This window comes from Muntiacus reevesi, chromosome 4 (genome assembly GCF_963930625.1).
Source record: "Muntiacus reevesi chromosome 4, mMunRee1.1, whole genome shotgun sequence".
Taxonomy (NCBI): domain Eukaryota; kingdom Metazoa; phylum Chordata; class Mammalia; order Artiodactyla; family Cervidae; genus Muntiacus; species Muntiacus reevesi.
The window spans coordinates 171,255,948-171,283,657 of record NC_089252.1 but is presented as its reverse complement, the minus strand read 5'-3'; the positions used below and the strand labels follow the sequence as shown (position 1 = coordinate 171,283,657).

At 50.2% G+C, this 27,710-nt stretch overlaps 5 protein-coding genes across 11 annotated transcripts in view; 2 read left to right on the top strand and 3 right to left on the bottom strand.

Annotated features, from left to right (window-relative positions):
- SARNP (SAP domain containing ribonucleoprotein) overlaps window positions 1-6,009 on the bottom strand; it is a 47,416-nt gene extending 41,407 nt beyond the window's left edge. The window contains exons 1-2 of one of the 2 annotated variants that reach the window (XM_065934966.1): window positions 5,885-5,927; window positions 4,132-4,184 (exon numbers count right to left, since the gene is read on the bottom strand). In XM_065934966.1, the coding sequence (XP_065791038.1) occupies window positions 4,132-4,138 (7 nt within the window). In that variant the 5' untranslated portion in view covers window positions 4,139-4,184; window positions 5,885-5,927. Of the gene's footprint in view, window positions 1-4,131; window positions 4,185-5,884 lie in introns of both variants that reach the window. The other variant, XM_065934967.1, reaches the window with a different exon arrangement.
- Window positions 6,010-6,129: 120 nt separating this feature from the next.
- ORMDL2 (ORMDL sphingolipid biosynthesis regulator 2) lies at window positions 6,130-8,919 on the top strand. 3 transcript variants are annotated; one of them, XM_065934970.1, is made up of 4 exons: window positions 6,130-6,334; window positions 7,288-7,569; window positions 7,717-7,868; window positions 8,448-8,919. In XM_065934970.1, the coding sequence occupies exons 2-4, from the start codon at window positions 7,396-7,398 to the stop codon at window positions 8,581-8,583; spliced, it is 462 nt and encodes a 153-aa protein (XP_065791042.1). In that variant the 5' UTR covers window positions 6,130-6,334; window positions 7,288-7,395; the 3' UTR covers window positions 8,584-8,919. The 3 variants fall into 3 exon arrangements, with proteins under 3 accessions (XP_065791042.1, XP_065791041.1, XP_065791040.1); XM_065934969.1 differs by having other exon boundaries at window positions 6,135-6,334; window positions 7,395-7,569; XM_065934968.1 differs by lacking the exon at window positions 6,130-6,334 and adding an exon at window positions 6,580-6,769 and having other exon boundaries at window positions 7,395-7,569.
- An 879-nt stretch (window positions 8,920-9,798) lies between these two features.
- On the bottom strand, window positions 9,799-15,977 carry DNAJC14 (DnaJ heat shock protein family (Hsp40) member C14). The gene is made up of 7 exons (XM_065934960.1): window positions 15,589-15,977; window positions 13,680-15,145; window positions 11,331-11,437; window positions 11,021-11,128; window positions 10,513-10,673; window positions 10,328-10,430; window positions 9,799-10,116 (listed from the first exon to the last, which is right to left on the bottom strand). Exons 2-7 carry the CDS (start codon window positions 15,087-15,089, stop codon window positions 9,906-9,908), a joined length of 2,100 nt encoding a protein of 699 aa, XP_065791032.1. The 5' UTR covers window positions 15,090-15,145; window positions 15,589-15,977; the 3' UTR covers window positions 9,799-9,905.
- Window positions 15,978-16,955: 978 nt separating this feature from the next.
- Window positions 16,956-21,251, top strand: LOC136167363 (transmembrane protein 198-like). Of its 4 annotated transcripts, none has more exons than XM_065934961.1 (5): window positions 16,956-17,159; window positions 18,101-18,360; window positions 18,894-19,475; window positions 19,887-20,047; window positions 20,169-21,251. In XM_065934961.1, exons 2-5 carry the CDS (start codon window positions 18,186-18,188, stop codon window positions 20,319-20,321), a joined length of 1,071 nt encoding a protein of 356 aa, XP_065791033.1. In that variant the 5' UTR covers window positions 16,956-17,159; window positions 18,101-18,185; the 3' UTR covers window positions 20,322-21,251. The 4 variants fall into 4 exon arrangements, with proteins under 4 accessions (XP_065791033.1, XP_065791036.1, XP_065791034.1 ...); XM_065934962.1 differs by having other exon boundaries at window positions 16,959-17,159; window positions 19,890-20,047; XM_065934964.1 differs by lacking the exon at window positions 18,101-18,360.
- A 401-nt stretch (window positions 21,252-21,652) lies between these two features.
- Window positions 21,653-27,464, bottom strand: MMP19 (matrix metallopeptidase 19). The gene is made up of 9 exons (XM_065932210.1): window positions 27,288-27,464; window positions 26,916-27,001; window positions 25,912-26,042; window positions 25,458-25,673; window positions 24,735-24,980; window positions 24,035-24,166; window positions 23,076-23,240; window positions 22,789-22,916; window positions 21,653-22,594 (listed from the first exon to the last, which is right to left on the bottom strand). The coding sequence occupies exons 1-9, from the start codon at window positions 27,375-27,377 to the stop codon at window positions 22,289-22,291; spliced, it is 1,500 nt and encodes a 499-aa protein (XP_065788282.1). The 5' UTR covers window positions 27,378-27,464; the 3' UTR covers window positions 21,653-22,288.
- Window positions 27,465-27,710: the final 246 nt, after the last annotated feature.

Here is a 27,710-nt window from a genome sequence, read left to right as displayed (position 1 = left end):
TGTGTAGATAGAGACAGAAGTTTACAAAATCTTTCAGGTAACAGAGAAAGATAGTCAGTGACAGATTCTGCATAGGATGCTGATCTAGTAGACCTGAAGCTGACAGACTGGTACAACTGGTTGTTTAGTATGGACAGCATCCACCACTGCCAACCACTGACTTTGCTATTGCTGTTGAAATCTCAGCCCCCCACTAGCTCTCATTCCCTAACCTCAGGTCTCTGGCTCACTCAGCAATCTTCTCAGCACCTCCATGTCCCCTTCTCTAGTCAAATGAGAATGTTACATACATTTTTACACACTGTTGTATCACTTTATTATTTTATTAATTATTAGATTGTGGGTTCCCCTCCAAAAGGGAAATTGATGAGTGAAAACGGAATAGCTGAAAATAAAGTCATTTCACACATTTCACTTTGGCACAATTACATTAGGAGTAGAACAAAACCCTTTTAAAACCTCAAATATGGACCTATAATGTCAAATCTTATCCATTTTTATATGCATCTGACTTTAAAACATTTTAAAAGAATGTATTTAAAAAGCAAGATATATTGAGTCAATTGTACAGTATGTGAATTGTGCCTCAATAAGACTATTAAAAAAAACCAAGTTATAGAATACTTTATGTAAGATACTAACATTAATGTAAAAAATAACGTGCACACACATAACAGTCATATAATGTTTATACACAAGATGCCTGGGCAAGAAACAGATACGTTAACACCAGGTGAATCTCAGAAGAAACCTGAAGACAGGTGCAGGAGGAAAACCTTTTATCATATACCCTTTTTACATCTTTAAAATTGTGAAGTTGAGTATGAATTACCTATTCAAAAACTAAATTTTCAATCTCAATCCTAAAATCTTATTTTTTAGTATTAATAAGGCATTTTTCATGCTACCTATCCAACCAGCAGAGAAAGGACTGATCAACTGACTACATAATACATTTAACATTAATCCCCATTCATTGACCTGTGATTTCTACTAATTTACTAATCTTGAATTTTGATTCAAATATTTTTCACCTCTTATCTCTCAACCTGGTTTATAAACCTTCAAGGACAGAAACATTTTATATAATTTATAACATTTCATATGATAGGAATTAAATTTCAAGTATTAATACATGCCAAACAAAAGGCTAAGGCTTTTGAACATCATTTCCTCATTTAATCCTCACAACGTCTATGTGATTGATTTTTTTATTATCTTTCATAAACTAAGAAAACAAAGCTTAAAGAAACTCAATAATTTGCTAAAAAAACAGGTCACCCAGCTAGAAAACAGTGACGCAACAGCCGGCTCAGCTCTCTCTGACTTAAGTCCAATTTTAAGCATCAGTATGGAGGACTGCTTTCGTGGACACACTTTCTCTATTTTCCTTCTACCTTTCCTCCTCACTCTTTGCTAGCTCTTCTTCCACTCAATCTTGTAAATACAGATATTCACTAAGATGACTTTGGCCTCCTTATCCTTCCACTTGTATCAAAGGCTTTGTCACTTCCCAGAAACCAATTATTGGCAAATCCTGTCAGCACCTCCTTCAAAACAGACAAGAATCGAATCCCTTGTCTTTCTTTCATACAAACTATTGTAAACTCTTCAGCCCTTGAACCTCATTATAGTTTATTCCCAACAAGGTAGTCAGAGTGATCTTTTTGACAATTCATGTCAAGAACATGTCACTCCTCTATTCAAAAATCCTCCACTGGTTTCTTATCTCAGTAAGGGTAAAGGCCAGAGTCCTAATGATCACCTGTAATACTCTACACAAGGTTCACGCTTTCATTTACTTCAAGACTTTGCTTAAACATCACCTTCTCAAGGAGGCCTTCCTCTTAGTCACCCTATTTAAAATTATAATACCCTTCTCTTTTCACAGTTCCTACTATTTCTATTTTTCTCTACAAATCTTATCACTATTTGACATACTATAAATTTCACTTATTTACTGCGCCTCCCTGTAGAAAAATATAAGCTCCAAAAATTTATATATATATATATATATATATATTTATATTTTAATAAGCCCCACACCTTTATTTTCAGTTCTTAGCTCCTGAGCAAAGACCCCTATTTCCAAATGATTATGAGATATCTCCAGATGAATATCTCAAAGACATTTATCATTTATGCCCCAAACTGAACTTCATCTTCTCTCCTGCACAAAACTGGCTTCTCCTCCTCCTTCCAACTTAAGACTAAAGGTATCACTACTTGGAGTCACCTTTCATTCCTCTCACATTTAACTGATCTAAAAATACTTAAAATTCTATATCCAAAATTTCTTTCAAATTCATTCCTACTCTTGAAGCCACTACCTTATTTCAAGTCTTAGTAAGTTTATTCACTTGACAAATAGTTACAAGTACCCACTGTGTGTCAAGCATTATCTTAGATACAAGAAAATAATCATAAGCAAAACAGAGTTCTTGCCCACATGGAGCTTACAATCTAGTAGGGAAACAAGGCAAGCAATGATCACATACGTAATATTTAACTGATTCTAAAAAAAGTACAGGGTCCTATAAAAGCATTTAAAAAGTGGTCTGACTATGTGTGTAGATGGATGGAACCCATCCTACCTAAGGGTTCACTGGATAAATGATGTTTGACTGATATCTGAAGGGAAACTAACAGTTAATTACACAAAGGTATGGGGGCGGCAAGAGCAACGCAGCCAAAAGCATGTATACAGGGTCTGAGTGCCAAGGTATGGAGACGCAGCCATGCACATCAATTCAGAACAGGAATTCTGGAGACAGACTGCCTGCATTTGAGCCACCACTTACTAGGTACATGACCTAGGGTAAGTTACCCAATCTCTTTGAGCTTCCATTTTTTCTCATTTTTTGTTTCCTTCAGGCTAAGTCACAAAGCATGTGGGAGCTTAGTTCCCCAACCAGAGATCGAACCTCAGCCCCCAGAAACGTAAGCATGGAATCTTAACCACTGTTCCACCAGGGAAGTCTCCATTTTTTCTCGTTTTCAATGGGGACAACACAGGCATTTACCTTATTGCCTTAGGATTATCATGAGAAATCAACTGATGTGTACAAACTGATTTGACCAGTGTCTGCCACATAGTAAATGTTAGCAATTAAGGAAGAGCCATTCTGATAAGTGAAATAAAGTCACTGGCTAGGATTTGAGAAACTAAATTAGATACTGGCAGGGATTTAATTAAAAGGTTTTAAGCAGGGGAGTGACTACTATAATAAAAATCTAACTGGTGAAATTTCTTCCTCTCCAGACTCCATCCTTCTTACTGCCAAAAGAACACAAACTGGGAAATTCCTAGCAGTCCAGTGTAGGACTCTGTGCTATCACTGCAGACTGCCTGGGGTTCCATCCCAGATCTGGGAACTAGGATCCCACAAGCCACATGGCAAAGAAAAAAAAAACCTGATCACATCAAGCTCCTCCTTTCAAATTTTCAAAGGTTCCCCACTTTCTGCCTGTATGACAAAAACCAAACACCTTACACAACTTAGAAGTCCTTTTCAGTATCACTCCACACATCTCCAGTCACACAGTTCACCTACTTTCCTGTTCCAAGCTATCTTCAAACACCAACACAAATGTACTTTATGCTTCACTATTACAAATGTCTCACTGTTTCCTTTATTCACCCTTCCAGTTCTCTCCTCTGTAGTCCCTCTTCTCAAAACTGACTGGAAATCTGGTACTATAACAATTCAAGGCATTTTTCACCCACAGTTCAGTCTCTTTCCAACTGTGTTGGAATGACTCCATTTCTACAAAATCGTCACAAATTTGCTGTTGATGTGGCTTTACATAATCAATTCAGATAGATATTTTTCATTCCTACTTCAAAGCTTGCTCTTTCCCTCTGAGACCCCACACTACAGCCCCAAATTCCTTTTATAAAAATGGAAAGCCTTAAAGAGAGAGATAAATAAACCCTAGGTCAACCCAAAAGGATCACTCCATGATCAACAGTGGAACCAAACATTAACTGTCCTGGAAGTCAGAATTAAAGGCATGAGTTCTTAACCAGAGGTCCATGGACTCCTCAGGGCTCCAAGATAATTTTATGAAGCCCCTCAAATCGCATGCAAAGTTATGTGTACATGCCTTTTTCTGGGGAGAGGTCCATACCTTTCATCAGAGTTTCAAAGATATCTGTGACCTCCAAAAGGTTAAGAAGTGCTCTAGAGAAAAAGCAAAGACAAGCAAATATGATTAAAAGAGTGAACCCTTTTTAGGCTATTAGGACTGCCTCATGCTCTCTAAGACTATAATAACCTGAAATCAGATCAGAGGACATTATCCAATCAAAACCAGATTTAATCTGGAACTGACATACAGATTTTTATGGAAGGTGGAATTCCATAAAGCAAAACAAAACCTATAAAGGCAAGTCACAAGGCTAGAGACTTACTCAAGGGGTTTCAAGGAAGAAAACATTAGCTCTTATATTCATATTTCCTTTTTATTCCATTAAAAAATTCCTTTTCTGTGTTTCTTTCATAACATACAAACAGTAGTACATAACATATAGTAGTACTAATTTACAAGTTAGTATACATATAATGGAAGTAGCTGCTCAATTTTTTACTTGTTATTCTCTTAGCAGACAACTGACACAATCACTCATTTCGGTACCACCAAGTTAACAGTAATTCCAGGTTAACACAAAATCCCCCTAGTACAGCTTAGATTCCAAGAGTAAGAAAACGATATATCAACTTTCAATGAAAGTCTAACTGGTGTCAACTAATGTGATTAAGAGGACCTCTCTCTCTTTACCTTACTCTCTTTACACTTTTTTTTAAAAGCTCATCAAACTTTAAAGAACCAGTTTTCAGCGTGGGCCAATTCAACCTGGTTTGTCAAAGGTTTCCAGGACCTGAACAAAACATGACTCAAAAGTGATGGGAAAACTACTTGTGAAATCACAAATGGACAACTTGAGATACTCTTCTTAATTTAACGCGCCCCCCCCCAAAAAAACCCATTCTTTTCTTCCAAGAAAAAAATCTAAATACGAAAAGGCTCTCAAGATTCCCAAGACAGAACTTAAAACGTCTTCTGTGATTGAGTGTCACCCAGTGGTGAGACCAAGAGATGCAGGGTCTACCCGCGAAATGAAATGGGACAGAGGTAACCCTAACCTTGGAAACGTTTTCCCAAAATAATACAGTTCTGAGTGACTTGTCTCTGGGGTGGTGGGGCGCAGGGTGGGGGTAAGGCTGGTAGGCGGAGAACGGCGTTGAAAGAACTTGAAAACTTTTCAATCTGGGGTATCTGCCTTCACTACCTCTTAAAGTCTCCTAAAGCCCAGACCTCTAAGGGGAGGCCTATCTTCCGAAGCCTCTCCTCAGGTTTCCAAATTTGCCCCAGGGGCGTCACTCCACCTAAAAAATGGGAACGGAAGCATTTTCTGGATCAAGGCTGAGACCTAGATAGACAGAAATAAACGAAGCTGCCATCCTTTGCTACCGGGAATCTCCACTGTGGACAACAGACAGGAAAGCACAAACCCAGGGGAGAGAAGGGGGTCCCGGGCTCCGCACGGGGCCAAGAGGAGGGGACCACTGACGTGATGCAGCCTGACGAGCAACAAGAGAGCGGAACAGGCTGAAGGCACTTCCACACCCAGGTAGAGAGGTGACGGACGACACCGCAGTGGAGGAAGGCGCCGAATAACAAGTAAGGATACAGTAACGCCGTGAGGAGAAACAGGAAATGAGGAAAGGCGTAGTGGGGGAAGAAGGGAGGCACAAAAGAACAGAACTATGGCGGGAGCCAGAAAATGGAGTAGAAGAGCCTTCAAGGAAAAGGCGCCAACCCGCCAGGAAAGTTTAGCCTCCGGAAGAGTCCGACCCGGCCCTTCCCCGCCTCACGGTACCTTCAGCTTATGAAGCTCCACCGTCTCAGCCGCCATCTTGCTACCCCTCCACTCCGCCAGGCCCCCACCCGCCGCCTCCACCTCCGGGAGCTCCCGCCTCGGCGCCCACAGCCACGGCCGGCCAATCGTGGGAGCTCTTACTCCCGCCTCTTACCATCAGCTCTCCCCATTAGTCTACAGCTGGCGCCGCCCTCACTCCGCCAAGCGGCTCTCCCCACCTCTCTCAAAAGGTGGGACCTGGAGAAGGGCGGGTTCGGCACCTTCCGAACGGCGGAAATGGTGGCCAATTGTGCGTCCCCGCGGCGGACCTCCAGCCAATGAGTGGCGGCGGCGCTGGCCTTGCCCCACCAATAGGGAGAGCGCAGATGGGCGGGGAGGCTGCTTCCTGGAGACCGCAGGTGTAGAAGCAAGCGCCGCGCCCCGACCCGGACGGGCTTCCGAAGCTGGCAGGTAGGTTTACCGAGAGCCTGGGAAAGGGTGCTAAGGGAAAATGGTGGGAGGCGAACGAGCTGGGTGGGTGAAGCGGTGGCGAGCAACAGACCGAAAGAGGAACGCTGAAGGCAACCCTAAGGGAAGACGATGAAGGAGAGGGGGCTTGGGAGGAGCAAGGGGGCGGGTTCAAATCGTTACTGGGGTTTAGGGAATTTTAGGTAGAGAGCAGGCCAGATCTGCGTCCTAACCCGGCATCATCAACTTCAGGGCAAGCATGATTTTAAAAGGGCCAAGTTCACACGATTACAGCCGCCCTGAAGACGGGACTAGAGCTCCACCTCTCGAGACGCTCACGTCCCCTCCTAGCTCAGTGCAAAAGCCCTGGGCACATTCTTGCAGCTGCCTGCTTACATGCCACGGAGATGAGAGGACGCGGGAGCCCCAGAGGAAAAGGTGGGGACTAGGATAGATTAAAGGCAGGAGAAGGGGACGACAGAGGATGAGATGGCTGGATGGCATCGCCGACTCCATGGACATGAGTTTGTGCAGGATGCCAGGCTTCCCTGTCCATCACCAGGGAAGCCTGGCATCCTGCAGTTCATGGGTTCTCAAAGTCGGACACAACTGAGTGACTGAACTGACTGAGGATAGCTTGGAAAAGGTAGCTTTACCCCTCATCCCTCCTGAGTGGTTCTTTGTTTCCCCATGACCCTCTTCTGTAATTTTGGGTGCACCTAATGTTTTCATGGTTCCTTATTAACTTCTTACGGATAGTGAGGTACTTCTGTTACCCTTGCTCCTTGAGGTGCACCAAGCTTATGCTTACTCCTTCAAGTTACAGTTGAAGTGTAAGGATCAGAAGAAAGATTATCATGTCTCTAACATGTAGAGCGTCTTGCCTTCTAAATTTTTCCCCCAAGTCTTCAGTTTTTCCTTTGTGCATAATGGGTAAGTTCTTTCATTCCCAATAGAGTCCAGGGTATTTGGGCTACTCAGGAGACAACTTGGAGAAACAGACTCCAAGAAGGGTGGAGAGGAAATTAAGCTGGACTCCTGCCTGATCCCCCCCCTGTGGTAGGATGAATGTGGGGGTGGCACACAGCGAAGTAAACCCCAACACTCGAGTGATGAACAGCCGGGGCATCTGGCTGGCCTACGTCATCCTGGTAGGACTGCTGCATGTGGTTCTACTCAGCATCCCCTTCTTCAGCATTCCTGTTGTCTGGACACTGACCAACGTCATCCATAACTTGGTGAGCACTAAACCATGCCCCTTTACCCACCCCAGGCTTTTCCCAACCAAAAACAATTGCTTGGGATTTGTGTCTTCCTTTTGGGATCTCAGCTGAGGGACCACTTTATGCCTTGGTACCTCACACTGTCCCCTCCCCTCCTCCCAGGTTATGTATGTCTTCCTACATACGGTGAAAGGGACACCCTTTGAGACCCCTGACCAAGGAAAGGCTCGGCTGCTGACACACTGGGAACAGATGGACTACGGGCTCCAGTTTACGTCTTCCCGAAAATTCCTCAGCATCTCTCCCATTGTGCTGTGAGTCCAGGGGGAGAGAGGGGGGATGCCTCAAGAGCCAGGTACAGAGGTCCACAGGGAACCTTTAAAAACAGTGGACTTCTCCTCACCTAGACCCTGTGAAGATACACTAGCTCTCAATCTAGTGAGAACAGTAAAAAGCAGAAGACAGTAAGCAAGCACTCCTTGCTGCCTCCTTGATGGTAGGAGAATGGAGAAGCAACTAAGAAAAAATAAAGCAAGTTATTTTACACTTCCAAAGAAGTGAATAAAGGCAGAACTGATGTAAATCTGTGAGAAGTGGTAGCAAAAAGGATTCTAACAGCCACACAGGCTGAAACTGCTTCAGCTGTCATTTGCCACCTGTTATTAACAATTTTTTTTTTTTTAAAGCACAAACTAATTTATAAATCTCCAGTTAGAGGTGCTGATTATCTCCCCAACCCCAAAGTAAATAATGTTAATATAGTTGAAATATTTTTAAGTATCCTAGGACTGCATGCAGTAAAACTTATTTAAAACAGAAAAGAAAGTCGCTGGAAAGGCCTGAATATGGATAGGGAAGGCCAAGTTCATTCAACCTATTTCTTCTCTCCCCAGATATCTCCTGGCCAGCTTCTACACCAAATATGATGCTGCTCACTTCCTCATCAACACAGCCTCACTGCTTAGCGTACTGCTGCCCAAGTTGCCCCAGTTTCATGGGGTTCGTCTCTTTGGCATCAACAAATACTGAGAGATGGGGCTGGGGATGTTGGAACAAAGGGCTGTAACATCCCTCCTTACTCTGTACAGCCTGAGAACTATGCAACCTTTCCCAAACGCCCCCACTGGAAATGCAAACTTTCACAGATTTTCATTGGAAAATGAGGTCCCTGGGGCCCCGCCCTGCTGGAGCAGGTTTCTTTGAATCAGGAAAGACAGGTGAGGTGCGGTGCAGAGTGCTCCTCCGCAGCAGGAAGCCATGCTTGGGCAGCTTTTTGGTTGATTAAGGTTTCCCCTATCATCCACTCCCACCACCTTCCAGCTCTGTTGTACTGTGTTTTCCTTATAATAAAGGTAATTTTTTTCATATATGGCTACAGTTTGGTCAGCAGGGAGGGTAGGGAGATGTCTTCATAAAGCTAGAGAAGAAAGATGCAACAATGACTGACTTACAGAACTACAAAATTTCTTTAAGGTATTTTTATCCCCCTCCCTTGGTCCAGCAGGAGGTACCCTTCACTCTAACACTTAGGAAGGAAAAGATTCTCAATTGAGAAAAAGGGGTCCAGCTATATGGGCAGAGAAGAGAGGGAAGATACAGGTTGCCAGTTACGTATTTATAGAAAGATAATCCCCTGGCTTTAAATAGATATGTACATACAAATATGAACAAACTTAAAAAAATACAAACCCTTGGATCATAAGGGGGCTGCCGGAAGCCCCTTTACCCTTCCCCCTCACCCAAGGGCAGAGGGCGTGAATCTTGTTTTTTAAAAATTATTAGTTTTGGCCATCCCTGCAGCAACAAGCATGGAGTTGGGTGATTACCCATAATGTGAGAGTTTCCACTCTCTGAACTCTTAAGTATCTCCTATAATTAGGGTTACATGCTTTCTTGTTCTTTTAACTAGTATACTGGGGCAAAGGAGGGGGCTCCCTCCTGAAATGAGTCAAGAAATAACACAGACTCGTTTAAAGGCGGGGCGGGGGGGGGGGGGGTGCGGTAAGGGGAGTGTCTGCTGTAAGAAGCAAAAGACAAGATAAAGGCATCCAGACCCCAGGGAAATACCCAGCTCCCACACTACGGGAGATACCGTCCAGCCCAGGTCCAGGCCCCAGGTTCTTTGTTCTAGACATCCCCTATTTCTTTGGTATTGTCAGAAGACAAGATTCAGTTCCTGGGTGCTGGTGGAGGAGGGAGAGTGGTTCCAGGGCTTCCTAAAAGTACTGAGTGAACAATTTGAGCTTAAAATTTTCCCTTTTTTAAATATTTAAAAATAAATCAAATTCCATCTGGTGCTGTACACAGCCCTTTTGACTCCCTGACATTGATTGGAGGAAAGACGAGGGGTGTCAACGTTGGAAGGGCCTCCTCACTTTCTTCCGCCGCTTCGGTTTGGCTTCTCCCTTGGGTACTGTGCTGTTGGGCTTGGAGGCTGCAGTGGCCCCAGGGCTGGGCTGAGGAGCTGCAAAGAAGTTCCCGTTGGACATCTGGCCTGGGGGTACTTGAAAGATCCGGCTCAAGAAATCCTGAAGGTCAGCAGGAGGGGCATCTGGAGTAGCTCTGAGAGGAAAACAGAAGGCATGATGAGGTAAGAGATACTGGAGTCAAATGGTTATCTATTTCATCTATTTATACATATGTTAAAGACAGACTGAGTCAGCTCCCAAACTTCTTAAATGGTGAGACACCTACATGTCCTAAACAGCATGTCATTGGAAACCATATTCAGAACTAGAACAGTGGATAGATTGTTGAGAGAAACACCACCTACCTCTGCCGCCCACTGGTGCCTGGCATCCGCGAACCAAATGAGATGTGATAAGGGACTCTGTGGGTATCTGGGGAGATTCCCACACGCTGGCATCCAGCCCACTCTGCAAGCATGAGAGACAATTAGCCAAAATATCACAATTCTGAGCATATATGAGCCCGTACTTCCAGAGGACAGAAGTATACCTGTGATATCATACACTTTCCCATCCATCATTGCAAAGTAGGTGATTTTGAGGCCCAACATGCTTGACTCTGCCCAAAAGTCACCTTCCTCAGCAGGGTGCAGCCTATTACACTCAGCACAGTATCTGGCACTCTTAGGTTCCCGGTCCATTTCAAACCTCCTGAAATTCAACAAAAGGACAGTTCCTTAATAATACGTGAACACTGCCTAGAGCATCGCTACAGTCTAATCACCACTGATGTCGCACTGTTACCCACAAGCATGGTTACTGACAAACATCTAAAATTACCGCCACTCAGTTGTTATGCACGCATATGTACGCCCTGCCCTCAACCTATCTTAAAGCCAGAGATACCATCTTATCTTGCTGCTAACTCAGATCCTCACTCTCTTGACAATATGGCACGAGTAGAAACTCAGGGTCTTCTTCCTTATCACCTGGACCCCGCAGCTGCCAGTGACACAGGAACGTTCCGGTCACCCAGGCCTGCCCCGGCTAAAGCGCACCTGTGCTTTCCCTGGCACCGGCTGCACATCATTGTATTCATCGCTTCTTGCAGCTTGGACAGAAACTCGTTCACTGACCGGCTCAGTTCATTTTCTGCCATTCGTTTCCTGAGAGAAAAAAGGCTATGTAAGTCAGGATACTGAGTGAGGGACAAAGGGAGACAGATCTATTGGCCTCTTGAGGCCCTTGGCCAGCTAGACAAGCCACCTCAGTTCTACCTCGGGAGAGCCTTCATTCGTAAGTCCAGGGATCTCTGCTATTGAAGGTTATTCGTTTACCTTACCTGATAATTTCCTAGCTCCAACTTACATCTCATATTCCTTCCGTCTTTCAGGGTTGCTGACAATGTCCCAAGCCGCCCGCAAAACCTTGAAGGCCTCCTCCGCCCGAGGATGGTGATTTTTGTCAGGATGAACCTACCAAAACAGAGTTCATTACATATCCATTCCAACCCTCTCCCCATCTTGAGTCAAAATAACCTCATATCAACAGGTTATTGTTGATAACCTCATATTCAACATCCTTTTGAAGAATCAATATAGCTTAATGGTTAGTTGTTCTGGCTCTGCAGATAGATCTGGGTTTAAGTCCTGACTCTACTGCTCATTAATTTCATGACCTAGAGTATTTTATCTATCATGGACTGTTAGGAGTATTAAATGAGAATACACATGAAGCAGAATACAGAGAATCTGGCATTATGGTGATCCATCACTCTAGTGTGCCTGGAACTGTCCCAGTTTTAGCATTTAAAGTTCATGTTTCAGGAAACCTTTCAATTTCAGGCAAGCAAGGATGATCACCCCGCCACACATACGAAACTCGTATCTTAACTCTGCTGTCAGTCACAGAGTTCCGACAGTCCTCAAGCTGTTTCTAATTAGGAATTCTCATATCTAGTCAAAACTTCCTCCAATGGCTTGCCTTTCTGTTCCATAACATGCCATGACCCTCAGGTTTTTTATCCACTTTTCAGCCTTTTCTCCAAGACAAATAATATTCTCACTTCCTACAGTTCCCTGATTTTTCCCATCCTCATTCACCAAAAACAGAGATAAAGCGAGTCTCTTGCAGAATGCTGTCATCTCTCTCATATCCCCAAGCTTACAGAATGTGAGTAATGGTCATGTTAGGGCTTAATGAGGGCAGTGAGAGGCTGTATAAAAGACTTCAGGGACTTGCCTGGTCGTCCAGTGGTTAAGACTGTGCTTCATTGCAATGCAAGGGGTGCAGGTTCAATCCCTGCTTCAATCTTAAGGAACCTAAGATTCCACATGCCCCATGGCTTGGCCAAAAAGAGCCCACATATACTCTGGCCCAGAACAAGGAGGTAACTTCAGGTTGTGGGACAGTTCTACTGAGATTCAGGGAACTTTACTTCAAGAAAGTAAGTTGAAAAGGAGAATTTTTGAATGACATTCCCCAAGAGACGAAATCTGCTAAAAGACATGAAGGTGAGGAAAGACCTCTACCGTTAGTAACAATTTGAATGTGAACACTATTCCTCACTCTCAGAATAACCCAGGTCATCCAATAAGGGGCATATATGTCCCACCAAACTAATTTAGTTATCTGTTAAGTTTCAGATCTGGTATTTTATTGTACCTAGAATGGTTAATGGAAACTCTGGTTGCCCATTCCTCTTTCATGTCATGCAACCACTGAGGTAATTTGCACACTGGTATTTTACCAGTCAAGTTCCATTTACTCAAATAGTCCTCCAATGCAATTTACACACATTACTTATAGTCTTGGAGTTCCCAGATGGCCCTAGTCGTAAAGAATCCGCTTGTCAGCGCAGGAGATTTAGAAATGGAAGTTCAATCCCCTGGAGAAGGACATGCAACCCACTCCACTACTCTTGCCTGGAGAATCCCACAGACAGAGGAGCTTGGCAGGCTACAGTGCCTAGCCTAGGGTCGCAAAGAGTCAGACACGACTGAAGCGACTTAGCACGCAGAATGCACTTATATTCATAACAGTTTTACTTGTACAGAAATAGCAGTTAAAAATCACATCTAAAAATAGCAACCAAATATCTACTTCTAAAAGCAATTTGATTGCATGCTCATATTAAACCATTTCCCTCAAGCATTTAAGTCACAGCCACCTATATCCTACCGAATCACCAACATTTTCATGTATGACATACATACGTACATGTCTCTCCAAGATTTATGTCCCATTCGCCTTCCCTTTCCCAGCCTGGGTTGTTGGTCTTGAAATAGCTTTTCTTCCACCTGGTCCTGGAATAATCACTCACATGTACTCTCTGAATCCTCCTACACTTGCCTCACGAGGAAGACAGTTGGATTTCCCCGTGTTCAGAAACCCCTCATTTGTTCAGGAGGAACTGATAAGCGTTCTGACTAGGCCTCTTCTCCAACCTACTAGGAGGGATTTCACCTGGATATTCCAGGGTGAGTGAGTCCAGCACTGTCTACTATACCAGGTTCATTTATTTTCACTGAGAAAAAGAATTTCATGATACAAAACTTTAAGGGAAAGGCAGATCCCCTTTACAACTCTTTCCTGAGAATTAAAGATAATTTTCATCTTTAAGTTAATTTTCTACTCTCTTCCTCTACTCACCTAAAAATTGAAGTGAAAAATAAAATACAGGAACAAAGAACTGGAAACAGAGGGAAGGGTACTCACCATCACTGCCAGCTGCCTATAGGCCTTCTTCAGTTCAACATCTGATGCTGTGGCTTCAACCCCCAACACGTGAAAAGGGTTTAGCTCATCCTCAGGAACCCCAGCCATGGTCAAGAGTCGAGCCACTTCCTCTTCAGGCTGGTAGTAACGACCACCAGCTACAGGTGCATTCCCCTGCCTACTGGTCCTCTGTTTGACCCAAGGTAACTCCAGCCAAGCCCACTGAACTATTCTTACCAGCTGCTGCCAGGGCCTGCTCTCTCTCAGCAGAATCAGGCAACGCTGCCAGGTGGGAGAAGCCAGCCAAGAGAAGAGCCAGGTGGCTTTACCCCTCCAGCCTAACCGATCACTCAATCCTACCAGAAACCGCCAGCCCAACTGTAAACAGCCCAACAAAAGGGCCAGAGCCAGAAGCAGCAAAGCACCGACGAGCCTAAGAAAACGGGTGAACATCCCTGCCCCATAGCAAAACCCCTGGCTCAGAAACTGAAACATCGTCAGGGCCCAGCCCCCCAGCCACCCTGCCCACACTCCCACCCAGACACGAAAAAGGTCCAGATCACTGCCTTTCAGCTGCCTGCATGCATAGATGAGATGGCCACAAGTCTCCACGTACTCCCCCACTAATACTAGCAGTTCAATCAGCCACCAGAAGCCTGCCTGTCCAAGGTGACACAGTTCCTCTGCTCCCCATAATCCCAGTCCTCTGCGTTTATCTGCCTGACTCCGTTTCCGGCCCAGCCGATGTCGACCAGGGGATCTGGGATCTCTTCGTCCACCCTCCCGAGTGTCCTCCTTGGCTGGAACACGGTGCCGTTGTTTCCGGGGTGCAGGTTTTTTTTCACTGGGCACACGTGAAAGATCACTGGGAAACTTAAGAGGTTCCTCTTCATCATATTCCCCTTCCAACTCTTCATCTTCCCCCAAAGCTGGAGAGGTACAATGGTGGCAAAAGTTGCTAGAAGAGCTATCTCCTCCCTCAGAGTAAGGCCCTTCAGGGATTCCAGGGGTTCCCTGGCAGTTACAAGTAGATGGAATGGAAAGAAAAGAAGAGTTCCCATCATCCTGGTATCCAGCCTCATTCTCTCTTGAGAGTTCCTGGTCCACTCCTGATTCTTCTGAAGATGCCTCACTCTGATCAGGGTCCTCTCCAGCCAGAGGGGGTCCTGGACCCCTTGGGGGTCCATGGCTTGGATCCGACCAGTGGGCTGGATTTGGGGGCTGTGTGTACTTAGGACTAGAGTGCTCTGTGAGGCAGCGGGTACCATTAGGAGCAGGCCGCGCTGAGTCCCTGAGTCCTGAGAATGAAAGTATGTCAGGGTCCACAGAGGGTCCTAAAGAGCTGAGGGAGGCACCACCACTGTGGTGGGCTCCACACAACCCTCCTTCTCCGGGGTGCTTCTGGGCCATGACCCCGGGGCTTCCTGAGGATGTTAGGTCACAGCCATCATGGGAACTTCTGATGCCTGTAACAGAGGTATCAAGTGGGGATGATCAAGGATAGGACCAACAAAAACGTTAAATAATCTTCAACTGGGTATATATTGAATGCATCCACCTCCCTTGTTTCAAAATTTTGGGGGCATTCATCACCCCAGCAATAAAGCTAACACTATATTAACGGCAACGCTGCTCCCTCCCCCCCACTCCTCCAAACTCCCCTATTATTTTCACTTTCCCCAGAAAGCTATAACCTGAAACAGGGGAAAGCGGAGGTACCGCAAAGGGTGTGGTCCTGGGGTCACTCTTGGGAAAAAGGGAAAGAGGACCGGAAAGGGGGCCGCAGGCTGCCAGAAAAGGGTGGGGACGCGCGGCCCTCCAGGAACATCTGGGGGCGGAGCTTGAGACGGCCCCTGACAGAGTCGACCCGTTAACCCTCGGGCGGGTAGAAGGGATCCAGGTAACGTACCGAAGAGCGGCGGTAACTCCTCCCCCTCGAGCAGCTGGGCCGAGGGCCAGGGGGAGCTACGAGCGCAGCTCCCCCGGCTCCGCCTCCCGCTCACGCTCTGCTTCCGCCTTCCGTCCCCGCCGCGGCCGCCGATTCGCGTCTACTTGCACTTCCGAGGTCACCAGGGAAGACACGGGAAGGAAAAGTAAAAGCGGTCGGCCGAGGTGCAAGCCAGTCCTGCCGGCTGAGTCGAACCAGAGGAGGTGGTCCTGGGGGAGCGCTGGCTCCGCCCTTTAAAGGGCCCTTTGCTGCCGCCCTCCGCGTGCTGAAGCGGAGTCCCCGAAGGTTGCTCCACCGGAAGCGAAGCGAGCGGGCGCTGCAGCGGTGCCTGCGGGCTGGGAGCAGACTCTCAGGGTTCCTCTGGCTGTGTTCTTGGGCTTTGCTGAGACCAGGAGATAGAGGAAAGCCACCTAGCCCCGTCTGTTTCCCTTGCAGACAAAACCAGGGAACGTAGAGGAACCACCGCACTGACCCCTTCCCTGCTGCCTGTAACGAGGACAGAGGCCCTTTGGAATCATGCGGGGGTGGAGCGGAGGGGAGGACGCCTCGGGCCTGCCCCCACCCTGGACCTCCTTCGCTGCCGCCTCTTTCCCAGCAACTCTCGGCCCCCGCAGCGCCTGACCCAGCTGGCGAACTGCCTTGTATAACTGCAGCTCCCACGGCCCGTATCCGCTCCTCGGGATGCAGCTCTCAGGCCCGGTCGCGAAGCGGGGCCGGAGGACTGGGAGAGTGGCTCCGCTGGGTTTAGGACCCGAGCGGAGTGCCAAAAACCACATCCCTTATCTGCGTGCTTCTTTGCATCTCGTTTGCATACCAAGAGGTTCGGTCGACGCTGACAAGCGCCCCCGCCCCCACGCAGACCCGGCTTGGGTACTCTCTCTGTCGGCCCCCTGCTCTGCAAACGCCTCTCCGTTAGTCCCCCTTCCAGGCCCCCGTCTGGCTCCGCAAGTTTTTCTACCCATGAACCCCTCGCCGGCGCCCCAGACCAGTAAGAGCCCCTTCCCGGGGTCCCCGATCCGGACCACCAAGTTCTCCAGGAGACAATACTCCAATTCTCTGGGAAGTGGAAGAAACCAAGCCGGAGTAGGGGAGCGCTGGGACACCATAGGGGATTTGAAAGCTTCGAGTTGCTGAGTCAGCGCATAGGTATTCAGAGACCATTCCCCAAACCTCTTGCGGTTCCCCCAAAACCCCTCCCGGCTATGGCTGGGGGTCTCTGATCCCAGCCTAGAGCAGTAGGCAAACTGGGTCCCCCCAACACACACAGGGAAAAGATTTGGAGGGTCCCGCCCCGTGATGTCACCCCCACACGCACACCCTGTCCTCTTCCTCCACCCCCCAAGCTGGTTGCTTTTAGCTCACTGGGGCTTGGCTGCGATACGACTTGCAAGAGTTTAGGGGGCAGAGAACAGAGCGGCCCTAGGGCTGCCCGCGCCCGACAGCGCCCGGACGCCTCAGACTCTGGGCAGGGATGCAGCTGGGGGGCTAGGGAAGCACGTCTACCCCCTCCTTTCCTCAGCCCTGACAGGGTGGTGAGTAGTTAACACCCCCTCCCCAATCGCTCCTTGATTAGGATCGAGGAGAGGAGCCCCAGGCACTCCCCAGGCCAAGTCCCCTCCCTGCGTGTTAAGACCTGGATATCCAGAAGAAGGCAGCCGAAAGGACGCGCCTGTGCCCTCTCCACCCCGTTCTTTACTGCCCCCAGTGCCAGGCCCTCCTCGGTGTTCTCTCAGGACCTGAGTTCAAATCCCACTGGCCGCCCTGACACCCCAGGGAAAGGGAACGGTAGACAGAGTCCCACCAGCGTCCTGAGGGGAGGATGTGAGATGCCTGTGAGCACGGCGCCTGCTTAGTACATGAGGGATCGGCGGGAACCGGACTGTGGCTGGACGGACACCTTCCCCCAGTAACCCCATCTCCACCTGAAGCCAAGGCTTCCCACCCCTGACAGAGTGTCGGTTACTGTCTCTACTTGATTCCTCTTCTGCTGTCTGATTTTTTTCCCTCTTCTCTCTCTGGGGTTGGAGCAGCTGTTGGGAGACCCCCACCATGACTCATTCTCTCCTCTTCCTTCTCCTCCCTCCTCTACTAACTCCACCCTTCCCCATCCAGTGGGATGATTTTGAGTCCCAGCTGTAGATGGGGCAAGCTTTCTTTTCAACTGGGACAGGCTACTGAGCCTTTAGCTCGCAGCACCCTCTTCCACAGACGGAGGACTTCCTACTCCTCCCACCCCACCCTGAAAAGCCGGGGAGCCGAGACTCATTACCTTTTAAGATCTGAAGTTCCACTAAATGTCCTTGTTTTAGAGGGTGATAGACAGCTGGCCACTCTCATCCCTGTCCTGTAGGTTTCTTCAGTTTCCCCAGCAGAACTAAGCTCCATCCTGAAATTGGCCTTTCTTTAAAAGAAAGGCATCCTGAGTTCATAAGTTCATGGGCACCTGAGTTCTTGCCCCCTTACCCCCTTGCAGGTTTCCCAGCCCCCTCAAGATATTCATGGATGGATGAGAGGAGCTGATACTGACCTTCCCCTCTGTGACCACCTTCTCTTCGGCCATGGAGGAAGCCTTGCTGCCCCTGGCCATGACCTCTGACCCCAGGCCCTTTAATCAACAACTCCCAGAGCCTCCAGACCTGAGATGTGTCTTGCAACCCCAGGACAGTCCTGACCTGGCACCCGCCCTGGTGTGTGCCCTTTGCTGCTGCTTTGGAATCATCTACTGCTGCTTCGGTGAGGGCGGGGCCAGGGTTCTGGGGGGCAGCTGCCCGAGACTGTCGCCCGCAGGCAGGACGCCAGCTTCCGCCTTTGCCCCTGAGCCACCTCCACCCCTCTGTCGGGGGATGCCTGGTTCAGTGTGGCCAATGCTGCTCTCTCCAGCTCTTCTTCCGTCCCCCACGCGCCCACCTTCAGCTCTGAGCCCTGGCAACTATCATTTTCCCTCCCCTTGCCTCCCACTTCAAAATTCCATTCCCCAATAACCTGAATTAGCCGGTGCTGACTTCTTCCCGCCTACCATCCCTGAAGGGACGAAAGGTTTTCTCTATACTTATTCCCCTCAATGCATCCCTCTTCCCTCCTGATTTGCCCTCCCATCCCCTCACAGTTCCTGAAAAGTCCCCCTTTCTGCCCTTGGCCGTGAGGTCCCTGGGGGTGCTGCTCCTGACCTCTGCTCCTCTGGTTAGCCATTCCTATCCCTGTGAGCCCTGTCGACCCTCCCCACCCAGGGCTTTCTGCCTCTCATTGCCTCCTGCCTCCCTTCCCAGGCTACCGCTGCTTCAAGGCAGTGATGTTTCTCTCAGGCCTGCTGTCGGGGGCCCTGGTGATCTTCCTGCTGTGCCATAAGGAGCGGGTGCTGGAGACACAGCTGAGCCTGGAGGTGAGCGCGGGCCTCGCGCTCGGCATCGGGCTCCTCTGCGGCCTGGTCACCGTGCTGGTCCGCAGTGTCGGGCTCTTCCTGACTGGTCTCCTGCTGGGCCTAACCCTGGGGGCCGGGGTCCTGCTGGGCACCGAGCCCGTCTACCAGCCACCCTCAGCCTGGGTGCCAGCCGGCGGGCTGGTGGGGCTGGCCCTGCTGGGAGCCCTGCTCACGCTTCGGTGGCCGCGTCCGTTCACCGTTCTGGGCACGGCCCTGCTGGGCGCTGCGGTGCTGGTGGCCTGTGCTGACTACTTCCTGGAGGGGCTGGCGCTGGGCAGTCGGCTGGGCCAGCGCTTGCAGGCACTTCCAGCCTTGCCTCCTCTCTGCTGGTATAGCTGGGTCTTGCTGGGGACCTGGCCGGCCCTGGGGGCCCTCGGGGGCCTGGCCCAGTGGAAGCTCATGGATGAGGAACATGGAGGCCACGCCAATGGTGAGTTACCGCCGTGGAATAGACAGCGGACAACCTGTGTCCCTGGCTCCCAGACTTAAAGAGGTGAAGGGGGAAAATACACTTGAGGGCAAAAGACAGAGGTGTCCAAGGTGTATGAGGCAGGCCACTGAAAAATAGTTAGGGTTGAAGGAGTCAAAAGCCTGGGTAAGAATGAGGAGAGAAATTGTCCGGAGGTTGGGGAGCAGGGAAGAGTTACTGGGGACGGGAAGTCAGGAGGGAAGAGTAGGAGGATTCCAAAGAAAAGTTTCTTTAGAATAACTGGGAGGGGGATGAGGTTTGAGAGAGATGTAACAGGGAAAGCGAATGGGTTTCTCTAGAGTATGAGTGTTTTTGGGGGTGGGCTTCAGAGTCTAAAGAGGCCTCCCTGAGTCTGTATTGTCCCCTCCCAAGCAGTGGTCTTGAGTCACCAGCGAAGGCATCTCCAGCTCCTCCGGATCCGTCATCAGGCGGCCAAGTGGCACCGGACCTCCCCTGGGGCGGGGCTCTGTGAGGGCAGCTACCGGCGCCAGCTCCCTGCCAGCGCACGGAACCCTGCCGACAGTCTGGCTCCAGTGAGTGGAGGCGTGGGGGCTGCTCTGGGACTGGGGCAGCAGGCACAGGGGGATGGCCAGGGTGGGAGGGTGGGTTCTGATCCAGGCCCTTTATTCTGCCCTATCTGCCCTGCCCCTCCAGAGTTATTTCCAGAGCCTTCGAGAGCGCCAGCTAGGACCAGGCACCCAGGCTCCCCACACTGTCCTGGACCTGGATTCTGACTGTGGTTCCACTGTCCCCCTCACTGCACCTTCTGGTTCCTCCCACCCGGACCTGAACCTAAACCTCCACTGATGCCCTCACCCTGGGAACAAGGGCCTGGGCCTGCAGAATCCACACACAGACTTCCCCACCTCTTGGACCTGGAGATGGAATCTGTGCTCCAACCCAGACTAGCCCTGTCTGTCCCCTGTTTCAGGGACAGATAGAGAGGACTCTGGGTGGGGTAAGGAGAGGAATGGAAGTATAAGCACCTACCTCTGTCCAGTGATAGAGGTGCGCTGGTCCCTAAAGTAACTGACTCCCTCATTCCCTTCAAAGCAAACCAAGGAGGGCCGTTACCCAAATAGCCCTCCGTATACCCGCGTCAGCGTGCCTCTCAATGATCAAGTAAGGGGTATTGTTTTCATAGGACCTACCTATAGAAAATCAGGAAGGCTCCTAAAGCACGTGATAGCTTTTTAATGGGGAGAAGGGCACCAGTGGGGCCCCGGGATCCCTGATTCCCAGGCCCCTCATCAGGGAGCAGTTGAGTTCCTGGTTCGCCTTTCTCTCTGGACCTCCAGACTCAAGCCCCCTTCTCCTACCTCAGTTGGGGGTATCTGTCCTCCATGGTGCTTCCCTTTCCCTTCTCAATGTGGGGAGGACCACGGGGCACTGCTGGCTCTGCGCCCACGGTCCCTCAAAGCTGGCTTCTTGCTCCAAGCAGAGAGCAAGAAGAGTCCACGTGCCAGAACCTCACCCTTTTGCCCCAAGGAGCCTGGTCTTCAGGGCTGTGTGGGAGACAAGTGCCTTCTCTGCCTCTCACCACGGGGGCCACTCATCTCCTTAACCAGAGCGTCGTCCCAGCCGCTAACCCGTTCTAACTCTCCGCTCCCCTGATTCCCCGCCCAAAGTCTGTTCCCTGGTTCCTCTGACCGCACGGAGGAAGATATGGCCCTCCCCGGCGGCAAGGTTACAATGGTTGGGAAGAGGAACATGGGAACACGGAATAAAATGACATGGAACACTGAACCTCGGAGTCTAGCCTCTCCTGTTGCTCCTCTTTTCTCTTTGCACCCCAAAACAACGAGTTAGCCATACTGACAAGTCCTCTGTCCCTTAAAGATCTGATGAAGGGACGTTCATCAGGCCAGGCCCCTGTAGGAGCGGCACACACCAGAGGAAGAACCGGTCGGTCCTGTCTCACGAACACGGTACACGCGAGCACAGTCGCTCAGTCCTGTCCAACTCTTTGTGACCCCAAGGACTGTAGCCCACGAGGCTCCTCTCTCCATGGGATTTCTCAGACAAGAACACTGGAGTGGGTTGCCATTCCTCCTCCAGGGAATTGAAACTGTATCTCCTGCATTAGCAGGTAAATTCTTTACCACAGAGTCACCTGGGAAGCCCTGTGAAGATGGAGTTAACCTTTATTAAGCACAGATGTGCCAGGCACTTCACACACAGTATTTCATTTAATGCAACAACCCTGCGGGATTGGTGTTAACTTTATTTTTCAGATGGGAAACCTGAGGCTTAGTAAGGTTAATTATCTTGCCCAAAGTCATAAGCAAGTTGATGTGATTCTCAAGGATTCCAAAGCCATTGCTCATTTTACTGGCCATGCTGTTTCCTTGTTCTTTATCTAAGAAGAACAGGACCCAGGCATTCCCAGCTGTGGCCTGCTGTCAGCTAAACGCCTGATGGATGCCTTTCTTCTACCAATGTCCTCCAGAAAGAAAATGACACAGTTGGAAGTGCTATCTAGGATGGGGGAGAAATGGGTGGAGCTGGAGGCTGAGTTAGAGTCATGACCAGGAGGGAAAGAGGAGAGGGAGGAGGGGACTGGAGCTGGGTCATTTAGAGGCTCGAGGTCCGTGCTTCATGTTTGTGCTGCAGCAGACATTTGATTGCAGTTTCAGGCCTCTGAGAGAGTGACCTCACCAGGGAATAAAGGGTGCTGAAGCCTGCGACTGAGGGGACAACGTCCAAGACTGTATCTCTGGATGGGCCGTCAGAGTTCAGGGTGTGTCTGTGGCCTAAGGAGATGGCATCCAGTGTTATGCTGTGGCTGAACGGTCTGTGCCTGTGACCGAGGAATCAGTGTCCCCATCTGGGGCGGTGGTGCCTGGGGGACGACAGTGCATCCAGTTGTGGGCGATGTCTCTGGGAAAGCCTTTCTCTGCTCGAAGCTGCTGATTGAGGCGCCAGTACTGTTTGCCCTTGAAGAAGTAGACACGGCCATCCCGCCAGCTCATGGCGGCCGAGGGCTGGTCTGGCACTCCTGTAAACAATCCCTTGGTTGGTTTGGGGTAGCGGCTGAAGTCAGTAGTGGCCAGCTCATCCCACTGCCAGTATCCAGAGCCCTAGGTGTGGGGTAGGCAGCGAGAAGAGAAGGATGACAAGAGGGCTTAGGGACCACCCCCCCCCCCACCCCCACCAAGGTCTACTCTCAGCCCATGGCAGCTGCAGAACTTCCTTCCAGAGCAAGTCTTTGCTTTTCCATGGGAGGTAGCCCACCCCTCCTACGAGGGGTTTGCCCTTCCTTTGAGGTTTATACCTTAAAGAGGAACACCTTTTTGTTGATTGGCCAATAGAGAGCAGCATCCAGGTTGGGTCCTACCCTATTCAGCTTCTTGGGAAAGCCAGGAGACATCTTGAAATTAATATAGCGCCACACCTTATCTCCTGAGATCATATAAGGAAAGAACAAGTCAGCTCTGTCCCCAGGTGATGACTTTCAGCTCCTCCGCTCCACCCTCTAGAAACTTCTCATCCCTCCCTCCTTTATGGCATCTCTAATCCAAGGCCCTCCTCTGGTATCACGGTGTAAACTAGTGCCCTTACCCTTAAAGAAGTGTATCCACTGGGTCCGAGGAGAGTAGACAGCTGCATCCAGGTTTCCTGGGAGCCCCTCCCAGAGGGCAGACACTTGGAACAAGGGACCCAATCCTGAATCTGTCACAGTCCACACATAGTTTCCCTTGAAGGCGTAGGTCTTTCCTCGGGGCCCTAAGAGCAGGAGGTGTGTCAACAAGTCAAAAAGACAGGTATCGGGACTTCCCCACTGGTCCAGCGGTTAAGAATAAGCCTGCCAATGCAGGGGACACAGGTTTGATCCCTGTCCAGGGTGGTTCCACTTGCCTCAGAGCAGCTAAGCCCATGTGCTACAACGACTGAGCCCATGGATTCTGGAACCCTTGAGCCACAGCTAGACAGACCGTGCGCCTCAACAAATGATCCCACGTGATGAAACAAAGTCCTGAGGCCGCCAAATGATTTTTTTTTTTTTAAGACAGCGGTCAAATAAAGACTTCTGGGCATCTCAGGCAGGCTGATCCCCCAACTATTCATTCAACTTTCATTCAAGGAGAGGATTATTAAGGGCAGAGAAGTGTTCAGCCTCTCCTTGTCATTCACAGCAAATCAGCCCTGTGGATAGCTGCTCCCACTTAGGGACCTCACCGTCTACTCCAGGCGTCTTCCAAGTTGTCCTTCCACGTGGGTATAACACCCTCTCTATAGACATTTGTCAAGACTGTTTTCTCCATCTTGCTGTATTTCCGGGTGTGTTTGGTGGCTCTCACAGGCCAACAACGGAGGTAATGTCCTGCCTGGCCCGTCTTGAATTTAGCTCTGAATCCTCCCTCCCCAGGCCACATGCCTCCATCCATGGCCACTCACCCCTGCCTAGAGTCTAACCTCCACTGATCACCCTGAGGTCCTATTTGTCCCACTTGTCCAGGTCTCCAGGACAGCAGCCTGCCCCACAGCCTCCCCACAAGCCTGGAGGGAAAGGGTCTTACCCAGCATCATGGCATCCAGGTCGCCACTGCAGGGGTCTGGCATGGGACTGGGTTCTGTGGGCACCAGGGTTGTAGTGGGGAGTGCCGTGTCTTCCTCCTCCTCCTCCTCCCCTATCTCTGGGCTCTTCTTCCCTGCAAGGTAACTAATACTGCTCAGGGAAAGAACTCAGAGCACTGGCCTCCCCACGCTCCTACTGTAAGTTAAGCTCAGAGGTCGCATAGAGAGGAAAATTAAAACCTGGAGAGCTTTCGTTGGTGGGAGGAAAGATCATATTGATACCAGCAGGAGACATGTTTTAGTTTTGAGAGGCACTAGAAAGGGAGAGAGGGGATTGCTGGAATGTTCATTGTTCATCCACGAGAGCAGGTGTCAGAGGAGAGAGGTCTGGAAGGAAGATTAGACCTGGAAGTGTCAGAAACAGCTCCTGGGAGATCCCTGGGGGCCTAGTGGTTAGGACTCCAGGCTTTCACTGCCGCAACCAGGGTTCACTCCCTGATTGGGGAACTGAGATACCACTAACCACGCAGTGAGGCCGAAACAAGAAAACCAACCCCTGAAAATGAAGAAGCCTGAATAGCGGGGCAGGAGGAAGAGAAAGAAGCCAGGCCATTTCCCTCCATGAAGATTAGACCTGTGTCTTTATGCTTGAAGAGACACTGGTCAGACTGACCCTCGTGAGGACTAGGGGAAAGGACTAACCATAGAGAGCCTGGATCCCAGCCACATCATCAGGGTGCAGCTTGAAGTAGGGCCGGTAGCCAGCGTAGACAGGAGCCATGAGGGCCTGGGTGTATCGGGAGTGCCCCAGCCCTAGGGCATGGCCCAGTTCATGGGCTGCGATGATGCGCAGGTTCACCCCCCGGTAGGTCCCCTCAGTCCAGAGCTCATCTTCATCAAAGTGTACGCTGCCCAGCTCTGGGATGTCGGCATGGGCCAGGACCCGCCCTGGAGAAGGCAAAGGAGGACAGGCAGGAGATCAGAGTCTCCTGGGGTGGAGCATCCCCTGCCTGTTACAAACTCCAGTCACTCTCTTCCCTTAAAATCCCCCCAAGCAGACGGACTATCTCTTGGACACCTCTCACTCCTTTCAGATTTCTCTGTCACCACCCCGATCTCTCACGGATGCCCATCGCTCTGTCCTGTTGCCACCCAGTCACTCTGCTGTCTTTGGCCCTCCAGTCCTCCCTGGAGTATGCCTTGAGCAGAGGAACTTAAGCTAAGGAAGAAGGCATAAGCTTCAAAGAAACAGGCGTGCTGAGGCCCCAGGGAGGTGACGTGCTGCTCCCCAAGGGAATATGAGAAGGTGGTTGAGAGTGTGGGTGCAGTTGAGCATAGAGGGGTAGCCTGACATCACGTTTCCAGAGTCACTGACTCGAGGAGACAGAGGTCTGCGAGGTGGGAGAGCTGAGAGCTGGTGCCTACCGGGCCCGTCAAAGGGATTGGAGCAGTACGGGCTGTGGCGGCCATGGAAGGAAAGGCGGATATCTGCCCAGCCAGCCTTCACCTCGCGGAAGGTCAGGGGAGCCACAGCGCTCCAGTACTGGAAGGCCTGAAGCAGGGCTGCCCGGGCTGCGTGGGACGGCAGGGGGGACGGCAGGTTCAAGATGCGGAAGGTCAGATGCTTCTTTCTCCAGCGGCCTGGTTATTGAACCAAAAAGCAGATTAGAAGCACAGAAACCTTTGCCAGCTCTGGACAGCTCCCCTGAGTGTGGGCACTCACTCAGCAAAGCCAAGAAACAACCCTTCCAGGCAAGTGGTGATCAGTCAATTACCAGATTACCATCCATTCAATGATGAGCTGTTCCAGGCTGTCGCAATGTCACCTCTGCTCCAGAGTCATGACCGCCCCCCCACCTTTCCCAGGCTCAGTTCTCACCCAGCAGCAGGTATTTAAGGGTCTTCTGGTTGAAGGGGTCCTCCAGGCCACAGCGGGGCTGCCTCATACGGGCACTTGTGGCATCATCCAGCCGACCTGAGACCGGCAGCTCAGATGCTTCCTGAAAAGCTCTGGGAAGAGGGAGCGGGATGGGCCAGCAGGACAGGGGCATCTGGAACAACTGAGCAATGGGGATAGCTCTTTGGTCTGGTCCCCTTTGGCCCCTTTCCGCCAGAGACTGGCGGAAAATCTCTGGAGGCGACAGGATCACTCCGGGATCCAGTCCTCGTAATCCAGCCTTCCTCTTCTGTTCTGCATAGACGGCCATACCCCAGCCTCACCTCCCTGTGTTCACGCTCTTGTTTGGGTAAAGGGCTCCCTGGCATTGCCTTCTTCCTCTACTGCAACCTCGAGCCTCCTCCTGCCCTGGGAAGCTCCTACTCCTTCTCTGAGGCTCCCTCACCACTGCTGCCACCCGAGGGCCCATCCTCCCTCTGCTTTCTCCCCTCCTGGCTGGACACCCATCCCCGGTCCAGCCTGCCTGCTCTGGGGCAATTTCATCCATCAGGCATCACAAGTATTGTGGCTTTTCCATGGACTGGGAACATATCTGAGAAACGACCCATTAGACCCAAAATATGAAAAGAAAACTTCAAAACAGAAAGAAATAAATGCTGGATTAAATGTCTTTGAAAGGCAACATCATGTCAACAACTCAGCTCCAACTTATATAAATTACACCGCCTGTAGGACATGGCCAAATAATAGTATTTTGGATATAATGTGGGATGGAGCCTCCAAAGAAGTGCTTAGGGCCTTGGAAGATCCAACAACTGTGCCCTCGTCCTTGACTCCCCCTCTGACCCCAGGTCCCACCACGCATTCCCTGGATCCCCGAAATGCATGTGAGGCAGGCAGAGGTGGGCCTGGGGAAGGGAAGAGGTGAGAAGAGAAAAGGATCTCGTGAACTTGACCCTGAAGGCATGCAGCTTACAACCTCTCACCTCAGCGCCTCTATGACATCTTCAGGCCTGAAGTTGTCAGGTCCCTCTAGAGGCTTCTGTAGGTAACCATACCGCAACAAGTAATCCTATGATGAGCGTAGGGGCCAACAGATAAAATCAAAAGGAGATTAGTCTCTGGGTGAAGCTTCTACATGACCAAACAGCCCATTAGGATAGGAGGGGACAGATGTGGAAGGACTGAAGGAGAGGCATCTTAGGGGAGTATGAGGGGAGCGAGTAGGGGTGGATCATGGACTAGAGGAGCGAAGGGCAGGGCAGGCAGTGGTAGGTCAAGGGGCAGCTTGGATGGGAATAAGGAGCAGTTCCTCCATCCCTCCCCCAGGCTGGGTCTGGCTTTCCCAGAAGACTCACCACAGCTGCCTCCTTCTCTCCGGGCTCCACAACCCGGCATGAGACAGCCAGCGGGAGTAGGAAGCCCAGCCACAGCCGCTGCCAGTCCATGGTCCCACCAGGCAGAGCTTCAGGGTTTGTGCCCTCTGCTCGGAGAATCCTGGGAGCCTGGGGGAGCGGGGCTAGGTGTGGGGCGGGGGTGGGGGGGTCTTCCCTTTCCAGTCTCTGGTCCTCTTTATACAGCTTCAAGGGAGGGAAACTGGGGGGAGTGTCAGTAGGAGGTGACTCAGCCCAGAGATGTGTTGCAATTCACCATTAACCCCTGCCCTGCCAGAGAGCGGAAGTCAAGAAGAGCCTCCAACCCAGCCCCCAGGGTCCTCTGCTGGACTCAGAAAGACTTCCCATGTTGTCCTGGAGGTGGGCATCCTGCCGGGATTGGAAGCA

Coding starts and splice junctions, on each gene's coding strand:
- DNAJC14 (XM_065934960.1), bottom strand. CDS start 15,089: ATGGCCCAGAAGCACCCCGGAGAAGGAGGGTTGTGTGGAGCCCACCAC. Junction 10,674..11,020: donor CGGTGCCAGGGAAAGCACAG/GTGCGCTTTAGC, acceptor GTTGAATTTCAG/GAGGTTTGAAATGGACCGGG. Junction 10,431..10,512: donor GAAAGTGTATGATATCACAG/GTATACTTCTGT, acceptor TCATGCTTGCAG/AGTGGGCTGGATGCCAGCGT.
- MMP19 (XM_065932210.1), bottom strand. CDS start 27,377: ATGGACTGGCAGCGGCTGTGGCTGGGCTTCCTACTCCCGCTGGCTGTC. Junction 24,167..24,734: donor TGGGATCCAGGCTCTCTATG/GTTAGTCCTTTC, acceptor GTTACCTTGCAG/GGAAGAAGAGCCCAGAGATA. Junction 23,241..24,034: donor CCTGGATGCCATGATGCTGG/GTAAGACCCTTT, acceptor TCCTGCTCTTAG/GGCCCCGAGGAAAGACCTAC.
- ORMDL2 (XM_065934968.1), top strand. CDS start 6,591: ATGATTTTAAAAGGGCCAAGTTCACACGATTACAGCCGCCCTGAAGAC. Junction 6,770..7,394: donor CGGGAGCCCCAGAGGAAAAG/GTGGGGACTAGG, acceptor CCCCTGTGGTAG/GATGAATGTGGGGGTGGCAC. Junction 7,570..7,716: donor CCAACGTCATCCATAACTTG/GTGAGCACTAAA, acceptor CCCTCCTCCCAG/GTTATGTATGTCTTCCTACA.
- LOC136167363 (XM_065934961.1), top strand. CDS start 18,186: ATGGAGGAAGCCTTGCTGCCCCTGGCCATGACCTCTGACCCCAGGCCC. Junction 19,476..19,886: donor ACATGGAGGCCACGCCAATG/GTGAGTTACCGC, acceptor TCCCCTCCCAAG/CAGTGGTCTTGAGTCACCAG. Junction 20,048..20,168: donor CTGCCGACAGTCTGGCTCCA/GTGAGTGGAGGC, acceptor CTGCCCCTCCAG/AGTTATTTCCAGAGCCTTCG.